Source organism: Uloborus diversus, chromosome 2 (genome assembly GCF_026930045.1).
Source record: "Uloborus diversus isolate 005 chromosome 2, Udiv.v.3.1, whole genome shotgun sequence".
NCBI lineage: Eukaryota > Metazoa > Arthropoda > Arachnida > Araneae > Uloboridae > Uloborus > Uloborus diversus.
Genome location: NC_072732.1, coordinates 214,022,389 through 214,044,955, shown reverse-complemented (window position 1 = coordinate 214,044,955; position 22,567 = coordinate 214,022,389). Strand labels below are relative to the sequence as shown.

Below are 22,567 nucleotides of genomic sequence, written 5' to 3'. Positions count from 1 at the left end.
AACCTAGCCTTGAGTTGCTTCATACAGAAAAGGAGTGGTTGTTTGGTTGGTTTTTTTTGGGGGTACAAGAGCCTTAGTAGGCTATAGTGTACCAAACGATTGTTAAAACGTAAAAAAAGGTATTAAAAGTCGGCACATACGGAGATGGAGGAACTTCTGTGTGCATGCGCGAAAATAGGGTTTTTATGTAAGTTCTACGCATTAACGTATTTGAAGCCGTAATTTTTATAGCGAGGCAAATCTGAGCATACTTACGGCTTTACGTTACGTCGGTAGTTCATTGCAGCTCTTTCATTTAGTATTTTTTGACTTCAGTTTAAGTGTCGTTATCAAATACCGGAATTGACTACCTTGATTGTGAAATTATGACATTGATGAGATAATTGATTCACCTAATAATATGGATTTTGGATTGGATCTGCTGAAGAAAAATTAATTGCATTTTTAAAATCAATATTAAAATATGTGTGTATCGTTAAAAAACAATAGTCTTAAATTTATTATATATTTTAATTAACCAAATAACGATTTTCTTAATGCCAGTGGCGCACACACGAATTTTGCAAGGGGAGGGTCCAAAATCGAAAGAGTCATTCTCCTAAGGTACCCCAATACGCCGTCAAACATATTGACTTGATTTTATCGTTTCTCGGGAACGAAAAAAAGTAAAAAATAAACCATTGAATAAATAATTAGCATTAATTAATGAACTATTTTCTTTATTATATCATCTTTACTAGTAATAAAGCTGAAAGTCTCTCGGTCTGGAGGATGTCTGGATCTCTGTGACGCGCTTAGTGCCTAGACCGTTCGGCCGATTTTCATGAAATTTGGCAAAGTTAGTTTGTAGCATAAAAGTGTGCATCTCGAAGTGATTTTTCGAAAATTCGTTTTTGTTCTTTTTCTATTCCAATTTTAAGATCATTTTCCCGAGCAAAATTATCATAACACGGACGTGTAAATTACCAAGTTATAAAAACGTGAACCCGTAACATGGGCAAGCCAATTGGCGAGAAATTCACCATACATTATTTGTAAATATACAGGCGAACCAAAAGACCTTTTAATTTTTCTATTACGGGCAAAACCGTGCGTGTACCACTAGAACTTAAATACCAGAAAGCAAAATAATATACGCATTAACTTTTCTCATAATTAAAAAAATGGATTCAGCACAGCAAATTCATCGTTGCAGAAGCACCATATGATTAAAGAAGTTCATAAAATGTCACTTGATGTGATCTGTTATTACAAAACTGGAAACATGGTTATTACAGTGTATGTATTACACATTTAGTATAATCACCATTCTGCTTGTTATAGGCAATTTGTTAAAGGAAAAGTGCCCAATATTTTTAAAAATCTTTTAACATGAGGATTTTATTTTTTTTTCACTTATTGGAACTGAAATTATTGTTGCCTTTCGTTTGAAATAATTTTAGGCACAAAATACATAGAATCATAATTAATCGGGAAAAAAAGCAAGATCTATGGGAGGGGTCCGGACACCCTGAACCCCTCCCTTGTGTGCGCCACTGATTAATGCAAATTCACAGTTTACGTCAGATTTTTGCAAAATACGGCAGAGAGGTCCTTTGATGCTCAAGAATTCACATTGGACAGTTTTCGTTCGCAATCGGAACCCCCGTCCCCCTCCCACCGGGGGTTTCCTTTCACGAATCCACAGTTTTCGTCGGATCTTTGCCAAATTTGGCATAGCGGTTCTTTGATGCTTAGGAATTTTCCCGGGTGTGGTGCGAAAACACCCCACGGAGGTTTTGCTTATGTAAATCCAGTTTACGTCGGATTTTTGCAAAATTTTGCATAGAGGTCCCTTGATACTCAAGAATTCATATAGGGCAGTTTTCGTTCGCAATCGGAAGTCCCCCCCCCCCACCGGGGCTTTCCTTTTACGAATCCAGTTTTCGTCGGAACTTTGCCAAATTTGGATCAGCGATTCTTTGATGCTTAGGAATTTTCATACGGAGTTTTTCGCCTACCGTTAAAGGGGGGGGGGTGAAAACACCCCACGGAGGTTTTCCTTATGCAAATCCAGTTTACGTCGGATTTTTGCAAAAATTTTGCAGACAGGTCCTTTCAAGCTCACTTAGGGCAGTTTTCGTTCGCAATGGGGGCCACCCTCCCTCCCACTGGGGATTTCTTGATACAAATCCACAGTTTTCGTTGGATCTTTGCCAAATTTGGCACAGCGGCTCTTTGATGAACAGGAATTGTCATAGAGGTTTTCGCCTATGTATGAGGAAAGGGGGGAGGGTGTGAATACACTCCACGAGGGGTTTTCCTTATGCAATTCCATTTTTCGTCGCATTTTTTTCCAAACATGGCGCAGCGGTTCTTTGATGGTCAGGAATTCACATAAGTTTTTTTTCTTCAAAATGGGGTATGGGGACCACCTTGGGGGGTTTCGCCAGAAAATCCAAAATGATTACGAAAAAATCCAATGATGTCTAAATTTAAATTTTGAGTCATAAAACTGTGCTTTCTACAAATTGGCGGGAAATGTTTGTGCTACTTTTTTTTTCTTATTTTTTAAAACTTTTATTTTCGAGGTAGACTGTGCTAGGTCGGGTAATGCAGCTATTGACATATAAATCAAAAGTATATTTCATAGTTCTGTGGGCTTAATGGGTGTATGGTGTGATAGTTTCCAAAATTTATAGCTGCATTCTTTAAAGATTTATTATTAGTATTTTACTTAACGTTACTCAAGTAAAAAGTAAAAAGTCTTAAAGCAAGAGCTATTAAATGACTAAAAATAAGCTATTTAAGACGTCAATACGAAATATAGTTCAAAGTACATTCAAATTATTCGACTGCTCAAATTGAAAGATTTAAACAAAATACTGAATTGAATCTTCAAAACTTTTCCGTTGCGAAGCACTTTTGTCCTGCACTGAGCTATACCATTTGCACTCCCCCCCCCCCTCTCCAGGAAAGTTTTGAATTACAGAACTCCCGAGTAGCATCAACTCATCGGCCGATGATCGGCCGTTCATCGAAATCCGATCAAACTTTGATCGGTCGATGATCGGCCGATGATCGGATTCCGATGAGTTTTCATCGGAAATTGCTCCAATATGTCTCATCGGCAATAGTAGAATCCGATCATCGGATTCCGATGAATTTTGCTCCCTATACCGATGAGATTTGGAGCAATATACGAGCAGTGCTGTTCCGAGGCGATGAATTTTGGATAAAAATACGATGAGATTTGGAGCAATATACGAGCAGTGCTGTTCCGAGGCGATGAATTTTGGATGAAAATACGATGAAATTTGGAGCAATATACGAGCAGTGCTGTCGTTCCGAGGCGATGAATTTAGGATGAAAATACGATGAGAAGTAGTAACAACTACGATATAGGGACAAGCAAGGAGGGAAAAAAAATAACAGTGGGAAGAGAACTTGCAGGAGGGGTATTTTCGGATGACGTCATTTGGGAATTACTTATTATATATTATTTTTTTAATAACTTGTTTAATTAATTTCTAATTTAACAACTTTTGATGAGCGTGATTCATGAGTTCAATCGCTCTAGCCGGGGATCGAACCCTAGTCCTCTGGAATACGAGATTCATACGCCAACCACTAGACAAGTTATGCTCACTCCATGGCGGAAAATAATGTATTAAATGGAAAATCATTTGTGGCGCCATCTATCGGGTGGTAAGGCCATGACAGATTTCTGAACGGAAAGTGAGAATTTTATTCAGTGAATATACTTATAGCGCCAGCTAGTGAAGAGTCGGAGTCGGTAATTTTGGGAGTCAGGAGTGGAATTGTTTTGGAGATAGAGAGAAATCATTCAAGAGTCGGAGTCTCATTTTGTTCGCAATTCCAGTGAGGTAATCGGCGTTTGAATCGTGGAGTTAAAGTTGAATTGATTTTGCAGCAAATTGAAGTAAACCCTTCCAAAATCCAGGAGTCGGATTCGGAGTCAAAGTCTCAGTCATTTTTAATCCGATTCTCAAACTTGAATGTTGATCCGTATAGCCTTACGTTTGATCAATAGTCGGATATTCAAATAATAAATTTTATCCTATTTTAACAGTTGGGAGATTTCCAAAAAATTTAGATTGGGAAAATTTTTATCGGAAAATTTAAACGACCTACTTTTTTTAAGATGAAATGTAACTCGGCAAATTTTCATCGGAAAATTTGATCGTTACGATCTCTTTTTCCGATGAAATGTAGCTCGGCAAATTTTCATCGGAAAATTTGATCGTTAAGATCTCTTTTTCCGATGAAATGTAGCTTAGCAAATTTTCATCGGAAAATTTGATCGTTACGATCTCTTTTTCCGATGAAATGCAGCTCGACAAATTTTCATCGGAAAATTTGATCGTTACGATCTCTTTTTCCGATGAAATGTAGCTCGGCAAATTTTCATCGGAAAATTTGATCGTTACGATCTCTTTTTCCGATGAAATGTAGCTCGGCAAATTTTCATCGGAAAATTTGATCGTAACGATATAGTTTTCCGATAAAAAACAGCTCATCGAAAACCGTTTTCGGATTCTGATCGCAACGATATCAGCGTGCATTACGCGATGAGTTTAGGAGGAGTCGATGATCGGCCGAGCAAAATCCGATGAGTTAATGCTACCTGGGCTAGTTGTACTTATAACATTTGGAAATGTTTTTTGCTGTTTTTCGATTTTTTGCAACCCCCCCCCCCCCCCCCAAGAATATATCGATATATCGAAAATATCGATATTTGGAGAGCGATATATATCGCGGTATTAAAATTATAATATCGCACAGTCCTACTAGATAGACACTTATAAATTATAGAGATCTTGTGCCGTTGTAATATAAAAACGAGCAATTTCTAAAAATTTCGAAGTTTATTTCTCTGATTCAAAGTCGCACTACATTAAAATAATTAATTTTACTTCCCATTTTTCCCGTTATACCCGTTACGATTAAAACAAAATAAAAAATTGCGCTCCTCTTCGCGTAGGAAAAACAAAAAGAGTTTCAGTAAAGAGCTCATGAAATTTAGAAAAATATTAAAATCCCACTCCAACCCAAAAACAATAAGAATTTGATAAAAATAAGTATAACAAAAACATTTAAAATAAACGCTTCAAAGAGCACTCTTTTCTTAGGGTCCTAACTAATTTGTACCAAATTTCAGACTTTATGGCCCTCTTGTACATAGCAAAATGGCCGTTTTGTATATTTGAAAAGATGCTTTCAAATTCGTGGTCTCTATTTTGCTCTTGGTTTGAATTGAGTTGAGCCTAGGACTTTTGCTAAATTACAAACCCTTATATCTGCTCTTCTAATTTATTGAGAAAATTGAAACAAGCTCAATCTTATGCAGAAAAAAAAAAGCTCTTTCGAATGACACATAGGATGTCAAAGAGTGTGGGAAATTTTTCATCCTATAAATATGCAATTAATGGAAATGTTAGTTTTCTGGTGATTGTTTTTTAAGCTAATTCGAAATTTGTTTTAAAAAAAAAATCAAGACTCACGGCTCGAAGTAACTTTGTACAAAATTTCAAGGCCGTAGGTGCAATAGTTTCTCTTGGACGCAGGCACATCGCAGACAGATTTCCACAAGTTCTTTAATATAATAAAGGTCACACAATATTCCAGCGGTTTGCCTTCAGTTTTATGCCAGTGCAGTAACACTACTAAAATATGAGTGGAACAGATAAAAATCGAGATTACGCTGATCAAAGTTACCCAGAATGGCTGCAACTTTTCGAGATACACCATTCTTTCTTAAGAAGGCCAACTTGCAAAAACCTCCGAACGAGAAAAACTCCAACAAGTCAAGCAATTCCAGAGAAAAGGCCGATTCAATCATCTCCCCGAGGATTCAGACGCAAGAGTGGATGACAGCTCGGACAAAAAACAACATGTTGACAAGGTCCTCCCTTTACCAAACAAAGGAGAACCTGTAATCTGGCAAAAGTAATCCCTCCCCGGGAGGAGATCCATTTTTAATAAGGATAAGACAAACTACGGCTGAAAACATTTAAGAGACATTACGGGCAGAAGATTCGTTCGCCCGGACTAATCCGGTCGGATGGAGAACTAGGATAACAAGAAAAAATAGGTATCCGGACGGAAAAGAAGACCGGGCCAAAGCAATAATCCCTTTCGCAGACCAATTTATTTCCGCATTTGAGGAAAAGGATTTTAGAGTGAAACTAATCAGCTGAAAAAAAAAGTGCTGTCATGGAAAAAAAAATAAACTGCCATGGAAGATGATTTCTTAAGTTTTCAGATTGGAGTTTGTTTTAGAAAAAGTTCGAACGGCTAGATTCGTTTCCCTCTCAAATATTGCGTAGTTTTGGATTAAGAGAAAAATTAATCCGGTAATGAAGCTGTTTTGAGTGTATGCATTTAAATATTTTACTAGAACTACAGATTGACGAGAAATGTTCGTTAAAATGCTTTCAGGATAACCACCATTAGGGTATATTTTCGGAAAAATATATTTTTGAAAAAACTAGATTGTTATCTCTTTTCACGATATGAATCAACGTTTTTTTAATTCAAATACAGCTGTTTTCAATGTTTAGATATTGTCTTCCCAGGTTGAAGAAGTGTTGATAGGAATATTGACACTCTGAAAGAAAGTTTATGACTGGGAATTTTTAATGGTGGATTATGCTTCTAATTTACACTATATCCAAAACTCAAGGTCTTTTAGAGCAGTATAAAACCTTTAATACCTTTATTAACGGAAGAAAAAAAAGTGACAGATTTGGAGCTTTGGAAATCTAATCCCCTTCAAAGAAATTCCCTTGAGACTCTCCGCACTTCTTCCAGCCTTTATTGAAAAAATTCCTAGAAGGCCTGTTTCAGAAAGAAGGTGAACACGGTTATCATTGCAGCCATAATATTCTCTCCTGTCTGAAATCTAGGACCTTTGAATCGTCTTTTATGTTTGGAGAACAGCTAGAAATCGCATGGGTGAGAGGACCGGGTGAGAGAACCAGCATATAAGCATAAGTGAAAAAGGAACCTATTGATGCACAAAAGACTTTATATTTTGTTGGCTAAAAAGGTCTAAATCAGATGCGAGAGACGTGCTGAAAAATTGTCACCAGAAGTCGTTTATATCTTCTAACTGGTTTCACCTTAGCGATCACCCAATTTCTGGCAAAATTTAATGCAGTAGTGCTTGTCCCAGTCATTTCGTAATTTTAATTGAAATTAAAAAATCCGACAAGTGAACTACACACTACTTCAGCCAAACTCTGTTTGCCAGCGACTGATGGTATTGACAGCTTAGAGCATACAGACATAGACAAGCTATCCTATTGAATAAGCTATTGTGAGTGCTGAAGCAGTAGTGCAGGCGACAAGTTTTATTACCCAGGGAGAAGATGAAAGGATTTCGCCGTCGTGTACCACGGAGGTTATTCGGACGCAGGGCTGTTTCGTACAGTTAGACGGGAGAATTGAGTGCAATCATTAAGACCGTTTTTAAATCGTCATAAATCAGCAATTTACAACAGAAGTAGAAAAAAAAATGTCTACAAACCATAAAACCATACACTTGCGGATGATAGAAAATAATTGTTCCAAAACATTTCTGTCATAAAGTAAAAAATTAAAATTGAAGACTCTTCAAATTCCTACGAGAATCAGCACAGCAATACGATCCGTTCTTCAGCGAATAACCTCCCCACGTGGTTCCCCTTCACTTTTCCCCCAAAAAATCCTGCCTCAACAACCACGCCCACTTAGCATATCTAGGTATTAAATGATCTAAGATTGACAGACGGGGGAAAATTCCCCATGAGCACAAAGCTTCAAAGTTAGCTTACGCAAAAGAGCTTGATAAAAATCCACCTTTTACAAAAAAGGTCGGATACTTTTCTTATAGCTGTCGTACAGAAGAATATATTGGATTCGTGCAATTTTCATTAAGTACTTTTTTTACGGAACTTGATTGGCATGGCTCAGTACGAAATGAGGTTCAACATACAATGCAGAAATATCATGGAAATCGCCTTTTTTGGACTTACGTTGGTCTCGCTGTGAGGTACAGAATTTCCGTTATATAAAACGTTGGTTTACTTAATAAATCTTTTGGTGCAAAAAGTAAAAGTTGCAATTTTTCTGTAAAAATATTTACTAAACACTTCTTCTGCTAGAAAATAGTAGAAACAGGTAATAGTTGTCTTTCTAGAAAACTGCGGGGTAGTCCTCCTGACACTACCCCGTACGCATATATCTTTCGCAAGAAACATTTTGAAGCATGTATTCAAGTTGCAAGAAGAGAAATAGAAATCCTACATCTCTTCAGCTCTGGTATCCAATAGACTGGCTGCTGTGGTATAAGAATACCTTGTAGTACACAACTGTGGTACACATTTGTGGCTGCTGTGGTATAGGAGTTGGTCGTGTTTGATATTCAAAATGCAAGAAATCAAAACGAAAAGAAGATATTTCTAGTTTTTTTTTTTTTTTAAATACAACGCATATATTTATTTCATATCGCCTACAATTCCGTCGAACATTTTCCTCAAGACGTTGAAAGAAAACTATTTTTAGCTGTTGGAATGACTGTTAAGTCGGAAGGAGAAAAAAATTTTTTGAACTATTGGAAGAAAAAAGATGTAATGATAAAACTGGAAGATGAGAATAAAAACTTAATTCAATGAAATAAAAAGGAAAATTTTACTACTTTTCAATTGAATGCAAAACCAAGAATGAGCGAGGGCAGAATTATCCTGGTATAATAACTGGGGAAAATATTGGCAATTATCGGTCTGCCCTGAATGACAATGATTAGATGTGGGTGCAAAAGAAAACATAATGATATTTAGTGGGAACTGCATAAGAAGAGAGTATTTTTTGTATTTAAAAATACTTATTCGTTCACACACAGAGGTTTCGTTCACACAGTCAGGGGGTGGGATGACGGTTGGAGCTTGGAAGGGATATAAGTCCTATTATCTCTGTCTCTCTCTCTCTATCAGTTATCTATTGCGCACTGCACTTACGTACTTACACACGAACAAACGTCACGAGAAAATCCCAGTTTCTCAACTCGGTGTCGGTCAAAATGCATTTTCCGGCAGCCAGATGTTCTAGGTACATGTGTTCGTGCGGGAGGACGAAAAAAAAAAAAAAGAGTCAACAGTCATAAGGGGTGAGTAAAATGGAAACTTAAATTCGATATTTAAGTGCGATTTCTCTGGTAAATACAGTCAAATACGTTAGTAAATACAGTTTCTTTGGTAAATACATCAGGTCAGTATCATTTTGCGAATCTGATGATTGAAAATCACGGGATTTTGCTAATTAGCAGAAAATGCTTTCATTTCATTGATTATATAAATATTTTGTAGCAAGCATGGTTTAAAAGAATTCCAGTTTTTTTTTTTTTCAGTATATTACTTAACGGGAACTGCCTCCCTTTGGTTCATTTTTATTATAGGTTGTTTGAATGGTTTGCTAGCGTTTAATGGTACAAATAACGCATCTGCATTTTTAAACTAAAATTTTAATAAAAATTAATTTTAAAAAAAACGATTATTCAGTATCATGCAAAAAGATTGGGAATTGAAAACAAGGTAAGCGATCTTCCACTTGCCCGTGAAAAAGTAGGATTAAGTTATTTAACAACATTGCTGAAATTGAGCAGCAATCTGTAAACATCTGCTACTGGTTTTCTATATTACTTATTATTTCTTATTTCCTAAACAGAGACCAATATAAAGCATATCAAGCAAAAATACAAAGTTATTTTTCACAAGCGAGGGCTTTTTGTTTAACTCTTTTTAAAACTTGAATTTCGCAAAATTTCACCAATTAGATTTTTCGATTGGAATTTCCTATTTTCGATGCGTGAAATACCTTTGTAGAAACGATAACAGTATTTCAGACTGCGTGTGTACTTCGTGCAAAAAAGTAAAAAGGGGAAAATAGAATTCCGTTTTCCCACCAACAATTTTTTTTCCACACACAGCCTACCAATATACACGCAAAACGTAACAATCATGCGTTTAATTGACAACCGAAACGCCGCCCTTTCAAGATTTCCACGTGACAGACTCCTCCTCCCCCAAGAAATCTCTCGCTGAAATTATTGATATAAGACTCAAGAAAGGGTGATCATACCCTCTTAAAAGACCTCCGACGACTTCACACACAGTGAAAAACTAAATCCCTCTCCCTTTGTTCCCGAGTAAAATGGCCCCAATTTTCCAGCGAAGAGCACCCGGCCCCACCCACCACAGGGCCCATACATCAGCGTGTTTCTGGCATTTTAAAAGTTCCAGAGAGCCCGATCCATCAATGCCGGTCGGTGGTCCCCGGGAGAGACAGGAAGATGGATGGAGGAAAAATGATTCCATCGGGGAACGATCCCCTCCCGTAATGCCGTGTTCTCCTCTTTTATCAACAACCTCCAACAGGCGAGATTTGTTACCGTCCGATGTTGTACCGAACAAGGAAGATAACGAAGATTCATGATTCGGACAATTTCAGACGCGTAATGTTTCACCCGTTGATGCAGTGTTATTCCAAAAACATCATTTATTCCTTTCCCAGTAAAAATAAAAAATCTGCAACAAGATCATGTCTTAGAGCATGGTTTCTCAACCAATGACATTCATGGCTCTATACCCGCCTCTGAACATGAGCTCATGCCTCACCCCCAAACCCCTCCGTCAGAACAACATAATGTGGTCAACACAGGAGTACAGCCCAACTTTGAAACTGCAGTTAGTTGGGATAGCCGAAACTGGTTATTAAATGAAAATATGAAAACTTCGTAAACAAAACTTTTACAACATATAACTTCAGTTCGAGCATATTCGTATAAGAACACATGAAATGAAAGTACTAAATACAAATGTATTTGAAGTAAATTAGGATCTAGGACAGGTTAAATGTTATACCAGACAATATCAGAACCTCAATAGGAGGATTTTGCCACTGTTTGCTCTGGACAAGTTTTTGAATGTTAGGTTGTAACTTGAGGAAGCTCACCTCAAGTAGTTTTTACTGTCCATTCTAACTGGATATTTTGACTTCACGCCGGCTGATGATGCAACTACAGATTCGAGGGGATATATAGATAACAAAACGCCGTTGCTTCAAAAACGGCGATAATGTCGAAAATATTTACATATGACCTCAAATTTGAAAAAATTAGTTAGTTTTATTTTTTATTTATTTATTTTTTGGAATGCATCCGTGACTCCCTTGAAATTCTTCTTAGTTCCCCCTCCCCCGTTGAGAACCCCAGTCTTAGCGGAAATTGAAGGGCTTTGAAATGTTTCAGTTAACCCTTTGCACTCCAAGCCACATTGGATGTAACACGAATATGTTATTACCTTTATTATCTGGATAGACGGATTTTCGTTTATCCAGATTACCTTTGGTTCCAGTAAGTCAGGGTAAACGAGTGTGTACTGAATTATTCTGGAACTAAGTGCAAGTTATCAGAGCTTGATTACAGCAATCTACCACTTCTCCCAAGTGGCGTAAAGAAGAATTGTTTTACGTCGTAAACAGGGCTCGATGAAGGTATAAGTGGACATTAGGCCATAACGCTTTTTCAGGGGAACCTGTGTAGTCAAACCTAATAATTTTAGCCATTGGCTTAAACAGTTTCAGCCACTTAGGGGACAAAAAAAAAAAAAAAAAAAAGAGGGAGGAGGGCCAGGCCAGGACTTAGATGTCGATTCAATAATCAGGCACTAGTCGCATACGCACTTCGGGCATTCACTTAAACGTAAACGCAGCTCAACATTTTAAATATTTCTCAGTTATTGTATCTGACTTGATTTCTTGTATATTTTCAACAGGAAACTGCAAACAAGTTAACATTTCCAGAAACGTTGATTCCTCGGGATCATTATGAAGTAATGTCACATATGATCCTAAAAAGAAATTCGGTTACAGCTTTGGGAATGTTACTAGAATTGAAACGCAGTTTGTCCTACAGTTAGGGGCGAGTGATCCAGATGAACTCAAAAGAGACAAAGAAACAGTTTAAACAGGTTTAATCTCTCCATGTTTCTTACCGTGAAAAAGTTAACAACTCTCTCCTTTTCGCTATCAAACGAATACCTTAAAGAAAGAAATGACGAAAACAAAGTGAAATAATATTTAAAGAAGAAAAACCTCTTCTGCTTTTACACTTCAAATGATAAGAGGTTTCGTAATTAAAATGCGAACTTCTTTTTATGAATGCTGGATGACTTTCTTCAGCTACTTTCTTCACCCCCCCCCCTCTTCTCTTTCTGTTACTAACTTAATAGTTTCGTCACTAAGACATATCGATCACTTTTCACATAGCAACAAGCAGTCGTTACAAATAGGAGCCCTGGTAGAAAAGTCAAATTTTATTTTGCGCGTTTCACTGAAACCGGGAAAACGTGGAAGCACATATGAAACTTATTGCACTTCTTTCTTATTAATATTGTTCAATAAGGTTTAAAAATATCACCCTGAATTTTTTTTTTCCTTGTACAAAATTAAAGGATGTAAAACATTTACGCAAAACTTTCCATTAACATTTTAACCAAAATGTTCATTTTAATCTATCCTGAATCAATTTTGACCAGAATTTTCACTACGATCGAACGTCTATATCAACCTAAAAAGTAAAAGCAACCAAAATATTTATTTTAAACATAGCAGAATTTAATTTAACAAGTTTTTTCGTACCGTCTGTATGTCGTACTAGATATTTATTTCGCATACTTCAAGAACAGTTAGTTATACGCAAAAGGTTGATATTTATTTATATGTAGGACCTGCAGTCGTGCACTGCCTTCTTTGAATAAAATCCAATGTTCCAGAAAGACTCTTTACTCTTTTTTGTAGCAAATCAATGTTAACTGTTTCGTATGATGTGTTTCGTATCCAGTTATTTTCTCCTAGCCACCCCCCCCCCCTCCATCTCCAATAGTCAAATGAATATTTCGCACTACTTCGCGAATGCTGGCAAAATAAGCTTTCAAATTTTTTTTATTACTTCATTATGAAATAATAAACATTCGTCTTATTAGTTTCGGAAATTTTATTTTTTTCCAACGAATAATGGGGTTGTTAACGAAATTTTAAAAGCATTTTTTTTCTGAAAGAGCACGCTAAAAACATAAGATCTGGCCATTTTTTGAATTATTTGACTAAGTTTAATATTTTATAAAAAATATTTTAATCGGTGCACTTTTTTGTTTCGGCTTCTGCCGATGACATCACAAATGATGAGATGCCATTCACTGATGCCATTAACAGAGCACAATATTTAATTCGCTTCTTATCATAACATGGAAACGCGGTAGACAGATGCGCCAAAGTACATCATTTGTGACGTCATAAAGACCACGCCTTATTTTCACAATCGGTCAGTTAAAAAAAAGTTTATTAAAATTTAAGCATTAGAAAAATAAAAATTTTCCCGCTCCATGTTTTTTTTTTTTTTTTTTTTTTGCTTATTCTATCAATTTTAGAGACTAAAAGTAGTACTTTTGACTGAAGGAAAAAAACCCAATTCTCTACTTTACCTTTTAGATTTAGGTATCACCATAGAGCAAATAATAATTTGCCTACGGGAGGGAATTAGATGCAATTATTTTTATAAAATGCGTTTGAAAACATTCGCTGAAGTCAAGTCACATCATTTGCTAGAGAACACGGTTGCTATATTTTAGCACATGTGTGAACACTAATTTAGTCTTTTATTTTTAGCAATTTTCCTTTTTAAAATTCGCTAATGTTAGAACAAGCATAAAAACGTTTTAAACCCGTAATAATCTCTACATGGTGTAAAATGATGTCTCCAAAAAGCGTCTGTGTGTTTGAACTCGCAAAACTCGAGAACTACCCGGCCGATTTTGCCGAAAATTTAAGTTTGTTCCTTTAAGTCCTGAGAAGGTTTGCAGACCAGTTCGAAAGCAATTCGATTAATAGTTCTTTTTTTATTCCAGTTTAGGCCCAATTTTCACATAAATTCCCGAATATGGGGGTGAAAAATTACTCGCAAATAGTAATATTATGTATCGAAAGAAAGGAAAGAATTTTCCGCGTTCTACGAAATTTGTTCTAATGCTCTAACTTAATTACGGCGGGTGTTTTTTACGTTTTTAGCTCGAATTCTTTTAGGCTTAGCTGAAATTTAGGCACTACTTTCTTCATTAAATCCATCAATAAAAAGTGAAGGAATTGTCCCACAGTTTTCTTTTTGACAGCATTGGAAAGAGCTGCATTTTTTACTCCAGATCTAACTCGACCTCAGGTCGAAAGTTTAACCCTTTAATCTCCATTAGAAAAAAAGTTACAAGCGAATGAAATGAAGTTCAAAAATCTGTTCACTGTTCAAGTTTTTAACCATTTTATTTTGCGTTTCCACGGTAACGCTTTTTGAATCCATTGTTTATTTAAATCTTTCTCATTTTCAATTCTTAAAATTATTTTATTTTGTGTTTCCATGGTTACGCTTTTTAAATCCCTCTTTCTCATTTTATTTTAATTTCTTAAAAGTATTTTAGTATGTGTCGTCATTGTTTGGCGAGAAAATTTAGCATGATGGTTTTTTTCTTTCATTTAATCCTGCTTATTGAAGATAAGCAGGATTAAATGAAAGAATATATATATATATATATATATATATATATATATATATATATATATATATATATATATATATATATATATATATATATATATATATATATATATACACTAGAGGACCCGACAGACGTTGTTCTGTTCAAACTTTGCAAATTGAAAAGTTAAAAACTTTCAATAAACTATCAAATGTTTGAACCGTTCTGTTGAAAAAAATAAGTAAAAAAAATGTTTTAAGCGGCTATGCTGTCAGAATGCGTATATTTATTACAACTTGATTTATCTAATGCCCACTGAGCAGTTGTTTTATTAACTTTTTTTTCTCCCGTACTTGATGGTTTGTTCCTTCAGCCATACTCAAAGGATAAAAAGCGTTCTCGGATATTAAGTGTAAAAAACTAACTATCCATCTAGAACAAACGGGAAATCCCGCTGCAACATCCCCCATATAAAAAAGAATAAAACAATCGAAGAGATATCGTTTAGAAAAATGATAAAGGTAAAAAACAGTTCTCTGAATAAGTGAAAACCACTCATCCCCCCCCCCCCCGATATAAAATAAACACATTCTTCAACTAAAATGACTAAAAACTCTTTAAAAAAGAAAAACAATTCTTTGCAATTCAAAATATTTCGCCAAATAAACAAAAAATACAATAAATTACATTAACAGTATCTTTAAAATGCAAACAAATGATTGCGCAACTCTATTGTTTATAGCCGAAGTCGCCAAGTCACCACGTTACTGTAATCCAGCCGATCAGTGAGAGAAGCCAACTCCGACCGATTAGTGGTGCGATCTTTTGAACCAAAAACTTTTTAAGCTTCATATATTGCCTAATATGTTCTTTCCACCAAAGATAAAGATCTTCCACTGCACTGATCTTTTGTGTACAGAACTACCCTGTTGTAATTTACCTGGACGAAAATAAAATTTGTTTCATCTTTAAATTCCATCATCTTTTCCTTTAATAATGTACTGATTAGTTAGATAATCTTTTAAGTATTCTTGACATTAATGCCAAAACTCAGATGGATTTTAGCCGAGAAACAACTGTTGCTAGGTTCGGTACTTTCTGATCATTTGGTTAGGAAAACCTAAAACACCGATCCGGTCACATGATTCAACTACGACGACAGACTACACGTTTTTCGTGAACCTTACAGTACTTTACTTTAAAATATATCACTGGACCTAAAATCGTTGCTTTCAAGAAATGAAGGCTTCACTTTCACTCTCTACGTTTTATCTATTCTCATTTGACATATCACAGTAGGAAATTTCATTATAAAAAGCGGAGCTGGCTTTCTTATTGTCCTTCTGCAACTTGTTAAATATTTATTTCAGTTCTCGCTCAACAATAGGTTAAAATAAATATTAATCATTTAGGAGATATAACCATCCAATGTTTAAATTAATTAATTAACAAAAACGTTTCCGATTCGATCCACCGCGCATTCAAAAACCATTCTTGCCACAAACTTACTTACACACAAAAAATTTGATCAAAATCGGTCCGGAGTTTAAAAGCCTTATGGTGACAAACGTCCCGCACAGAAGATTTTTATACATTAGGATACATATATATATATATATATATATATATATATATAATATATATAGAGAGAGAGAGAGAGAGGGGGGGGGGGATCTTGTTCAAATTTTCAATCGTAAATTTTTCGTCATCCAATCAATTTCAAATACATTCTTTTAAACTTGTAGAGGATGATACTTGATGTTAATAGTTTTTTTACCTATTTATTCACTAAAACTAAATTTAACTTCTATTTTGCCACTTAACATTGTGATTCTGATATGTATGTTACTAATTCATATTGATTTTAACTATTTAAACAAAAGGTAACTAAAATTAAAATTTTTCTTTGTTGACCTCAGCAGGAACTTACTTTTAAATACATATTTTTTTCATTACTTGTTTATTTTAGTTTTATTTTTGCTTGCTTCGATTGCATTTTTTTTTTTTTTTTTTTTTTTTTTTTTTTTTTTTTTTTTTTATAACCTTGCATGAAGAATAATCATGGTCAGTGGTGAAAAAAAGTGGCAGGGGTTGAGAGGGTTATTTAACATCAAATCAGTAAACCACTTTTTTTAAAGGTTTTGTGCGCTACTATAACGTAATCACCAAATGCTCAAAAGGAGGAGCAACTGGTTTTCCGGGGGATGGGTGGGATCGTAAAAATGAGGAAGTATTCGAAAACATGGAACAACAATGAAATCATTTACATTTAAATATTACAGCGAAAGATTTCAGATTTTACTCATGGCGCCATCTATGTATCACGAGTAAAACTAAACCCATTAATAATATTAATAGATAATAACGCAACGTTAAAATGCATAATTTGCAGGGAGTAGAACAACTGCATAGCATAGACCAATTTCGTGCTTACAAGCAACAGTTTTTACAAAGCAAAAGAAGTGAGTTTACGGGAGAAAAGCTATCCGACAAAAGCCCGCTGGTGCATTTTAATGTTGTATTACCTTTTCAGCACAAACGTATTTAAATTCTATTAATTAAAGATTTTGAAAAAAAAAAAATTGTTACCACTTTTACGAGAAAATCAACCGTCAGAAGTACATTAGGAAAAAGAAACTATTCCCCTTTAAAAAGCAATTAAGAAGAAATTTTCAAAATGTACATATTGGATAATCACTTTTATTTAGCAAAATTTACATAGATTAAAAATACTCGAATTTATTCGGCTACATGTTTGGTGAAATATCTTCGCTCATTTTTCAGAATTACACTCAACAAAAAAATAAAAAATAAATAAATAAATAAATAAAAAATAAAATAAAAATTCATTAGCAACATACTATAACAATCTAAGTATAAAGTCTGAGTTTAATAAGTAAAAGAGGGGAAAATATTTAACGTTAACGAAGAAAAAGAAAAAGAACTGCTTTATTTGCAACTGCATGTGTAGTACAAAAAAGAGGCAATATTAAAGAAGATTTGAAAAAAGCAGGAAAGGATATTATTCTTTCAATTTTCATAAGGACTGCTATCTCTCTACATTACTTACAAAAATTAAGTTTATACAGAACTAAAAAAAAAACTAATTCACCATTATCAACAATCATCTGTATGATTTGATATTACAAAGATCTGATTTGATTCGGTTTCATATAACCATGTCCATCGGTTAAAATAGTTACTTCAAATGTGGCTTAGACAGTTAAAATGAAAGAAAAATGGAAAATAATGAATTATGTAGAACATTTCGGTTCTCTCAACTTGCTATATGTTCAATTCTAATGTCGAACCGCACAATTCGCACATTCTCGGACACTCGCTCGAAAGATTTTATTTCAATGAGATGACATTTTCCTCCAGCTAGGTTAGTCCCTTTTCTAGGCTGATGAGTTTCTAATAAGAACGAAACTGCAGTCTCTGTATGTGATAACCGGGCTGCCTGATATATTTCATGTAATCCAACGATATTTCATTTCAGATAGCCTAGTTGACGCTAGTATCTCCCCCCCCCCCTTACACCCACAAAACATTTTTTTTTACTTGTTATTAAGCGTTCAGTTGCGATTCTTGAGGCATTTAGGCTTAATTTTTTTTTTTTTTTTCAAATGTTAGAAGGACATACAGTTACAAAAAAAAAAAAAAAAAAATGTGCACTTTACAAAATTTCTGTTGGAGCCGAACACATTCTGTTCGTGGAACGGATATGGCAGGCTGGTTGGAAGAACACTGGTAGAAAATATTATAATTCTCAAACATTGCTTTTCTTAAATTATATTTTTTTGCTATGTTCTCACTACCGTTTTCACAATTTACTTTGTGAAGAATTTAGTTTAGGAATTTGCAACGTCGGAGGTTTTAACAAGATCTAAAATCATTTTTCTAAATTATTTTTAAATACCCCTAATTCGTCAGCCTTCTACAAATCGCTCATAGATGCGACACTATCAAACTCATACGTGGTCCTGACTAGATGAAAGCAGCAATTTTTTTCTGCGTAAAATGCTGAATTTATTCACTTAGAAAGGCGAAGATGAAGAAACACAGATGATGTTTGAATTTTACATTGGTAAAATGATAATTTCGGCATTTAAGTCAGTAATGCGGTGTAACTTTAAAAATTAAACGATACAAATTAGGGCAGAGATATGAGTAAGAAAACCGACGTGATGATGTTGCACACACTTGATTTGGGGGTAAGAATGGAAGAATTATTATCATTATTATTTATTTTTTTAACTAAAAAGTTGCTAACTTTTTTCCCCTTGTTCAAAATTCCCCCTACTCCATAGAAAACACCGATCGACCCATTTCGCAGCAATTCATTGGATCGGAAATTCAAAGCTGTTTTGTACATTTTAAAGTCACTTACAGAGTGTCCTGAAATAGACTGAGTGCTTTCAAACAGGAAAAAGGTTATGATAAAATTAATTCTTGCAGAAAATTCATTTGATGGGCCATAATACCCCCCCCCCCCATGAGTTTCAAAAATTTTAGTTCAAAACTATTTTCAAACAGATGGCGCTTCAAATAGTAAGCTCGTAAATAAAAGAGAAAGAATTGAAATTCACCGAAATTTCTCAGATGTGATTGTAGCCGACGGTAGAGAATTTGAAAACACTGTTGTGTAATTTTGTTCATTAAAACATTTTTGAAATGTATGATGTTGATTTCTATCTTTCCTTGATTTAAAGTCTTACTATCTGCAGCACCATCTGTTGGAAAAATTTTCAACTAAAATTTGCAACTTTGCATAGAAAAAAAATTAAAAGTCCACAATATAATTTTTCTGCAGGAATCATTTCTTTATCATAAACAGTTTGTCGTTATAAATTTTTTAAAACAGTTTGTCAATTTCGGGACCCTTTGTAGTTTTCTGTACAACAAATAAAAGCAGTAAAAGTATTACAACTATTGTTTCATGAGCAAAATGTCGTATAAATTTAGATGTCATTGAAAGAAGCTTTGCTTCTAGTCAATGTTAATAATTTTTTTTGGGGGGGAGGTGAATTTTAAGTGATAAAGAAAATAAATTAACTACAGTTAACACTTGAAAATGGGACTTTCACTATAAGATACCTTTTAAAATTTGTTGAATTATAAATACTTTACAGAAGTTATTTTATTTTTCAAACATCTTTCCTTCTTTTCTGGTTCTTTTGTAAAAAGCAATTAATTAGTTTCTAACACACAACGTTTCAAATTCGCATATAAATATGTAGCGCTTAGAGTAAAGTACGTCCCCTTCCAAACGGATTAAAAACTGATTTCCGAGCAATACCATGAAACGATAGTTTTTCTCGCCGAGAGTTATTAAGAAATGCTAGAAGACAGATTTTCCGGTCCTTTTTTTCTTTTCTATTTTCAAATTACACCTTATTATATTTATTATTTTTACTTACCCGAATATACAACGAAATGACTATAAGGTGGCGCCATCAAGTAAGTTCATAATATATTATTAGAAACGCTGGCGCCATCTGTAACTCGATCATGGAATGAAAATTTTCAAGACACGATTGTTAATTATTACCAAAAATTTAAGGAATTGAAAGAATTTTCCTTTTTCTTCTTCTTTCCTTAGTGATGTAAATACATTTCTTCAAATGGTCTAGAAAGCAACAGAAGCTCTACGAAAATGGTTGCATGTTGAAATTAAAAAAAGGAACAAAAGTGTCGGTTTGAACAAATTTCTAGACAGAAAAAAAGAACACTTGCGAACTTTTAAATACGTAATTTCCAACAATGAGTGAGATAAAAAGGTCTATGAATAAAGGTCATCTGAAATATCAACGATTTTTCAAATTTTAAGCTCCCCCTGCCCCCCTTCCTCAAAACTGAGGGGACGAATCAAAATAAAATTATTTATGCTCGGATTAAATTCGATAATATGTAACAAAGAAGCGAAAAAAGAAAGGCTAGACAAGCTTCGCATTCAATATAATGATTACTCTAAAGTCTGATGCTACAAATTTAAAAGCATGAATTTTCTAAAGGCGCCAACTACCAACAGAAAGAAAACAATTTCTGTCCGGAAAAGTTTATTTTCTCACGAAAAAAAGAAAAGTTTCGAACTTTTTGAGCAAAATATTGTAATCAGGAATTTATATTATTAACATTCCAATAGTTTTTTTTTTTTTTTTTTTTTAAGCATTTCTTTATGTTTAACATCCCACCAGAAAACACCATCTTTGATAAAACAATTTAATTTCCGAGTGCACCAAAGTGTTATCTGCTAGTGCTATTTATCGCACTAAAAATGAAAATGCATACACAGAACAGAAATTTTAACCTCAGTTAAGTAAACAGGTTTAAGTTATAATTTTAATTTATTTTTATTTAAGTGTGTTATGTGTACACATGCATGCAAATTTTTTTATGTGAGAAAAAAAACAACTTCCAGTTCAAACTCTCACAATTTACCAAAAAAAGTCAAAAAAATAATTTAACGATTCATAAAAATCACACCCTACTCAAAATAAACTGTTGAATGATGATTTGAGAAATTTGAGTTATTTTTGGTGTTTGGAACTCAAATGTACTAGCAGTTAGAAAGCAAGAAAGGGAATTTAATACAGTGGCCGCCGCTTGTGTGAATCACATTTGCTATAAACAATTTCGATTCCATAAAGCGGCTGATTCAACAAAGCGGCTAATTCAATAAAGCTGGATTTTATTCTGCTTTTCACAATTTGATTCATTAAAGCGGCTGATTCAATTAACCGGCGCCCATTGCAGTAAAAGTTTTGTGCATGTTCCAAAGAAGGATATTAATATAGACGGCATAGTTTTAAACATTCAGCACTTTTACAGTTTTGTAAAAAAAAAAAATACAACCATTAAACTTAGTTTAATACATTAAAAAATCAATTCTTCTACTTTTTCCGGGGAAAACTTTTTTTATTCGACGACTTAAAAAATTTCGGAAGTTTTGCAACTCTAGTCTAATAGTAGACATGTGCTAGATCCCTCTCTGGCATGGGAAAAATGAACCACTTTTCCCGAGCTATGTGACAAAAGGCGAGTTTCCATGGAGTTTCGACCCCGAAAAAAACCTGCTTTTCACCGCTTTCGGGTTATTTGCCGGGGAAATGTGGATTTTTTTCTTCTCCTGCTTCCTTCTGGAGTAAATGGTGAGTTTTTACCCAGGATTCTTACCGCGAAACAAGTTTGCCTACTTGCTGGGTATAGCCCCTAAGGATACTGGGCAAAAACCGCTTTCTCTGGTACAATGGATAACCTCTTTTAATATGTAAACGAGAAATTTTTCAACCGGTTTTTTTCTTTTTTTTTTGGAGCCGGAGCGGTTATTTACGAGCTACAAAAGTGTGTTGTGAACAGGGCTATTGAGTAGTGATCCAAAGGATTAGTGACAAAAAGTAGGGAGTTGCTTGCGAAAGGTAGAAGACTCACTCACCCTGTCTGCCACACCCCCGGGCAGGATGGTCTTGACGACGACGCCGGTGCTGCGGCCGCCGATGATGCCAAACCCGAGTCCCGATCCATCGTTCACCAGCTCCACGCACTCTACCTGTGCCCATTCCGTCGACAGCTGCAAGGAAAGAGAGAAAGTCAGAAACAAGACGAAAACGGGCTGATGTGTGCATGACATGACATCCTTTTACGCCAATTTAATGATATTAGTGTCGTGGAGTAAGCAATGAAAGACTTTAAATATTTTTACCCCAAGTTTGTTGCGAACTGAAGCAAAAAAAAAAAAAAGTTTTTTACAGATTATTTTTCCAATATTGGACATTTTAATGTGATTCAATGGTGAACTCTCTATAAATATCGCAAATAGTAGCCAAAATGAAACCAGTGTTTAAAAAAAACAGCTAAATTTGTCGCCAAGTTGGCGAAAGAACTTGGCGACCAAAAGCTTGGCAATATATCGCCAAGTGTTTGCCAAATTATAACACCAATTGATAAAGGCAGGATTGACAAAGGCCGATTTCGGCTGAAAATTTTTTCGCGAATACAATACTTCC

At 34.8% G+C, this 22,567-nt stretch overlaps 1 protein-coding gene across 1 annotated transcript in view; it reads right to left on the bottom strand.

Moving 5' to 3' along the window:
- LOC129216790 (patj homolog) overlaps positions 1–22,567 on the bottom strand; it is a 692,348-nt gene that overhangs the window by 379,435 nt on the left and 290,346 nt on the right. Inside the window, exon 7 of the mRNA XM_054851005.1 lies at positions 21,997–22,131. Coding sequence (XP_054706980.1) covers positions 21,997–22,131 — 135 coding nt within the window. The remainder of the gene's footprint in view (positions 1–21,996; positions 22,132–22,567) is intronic.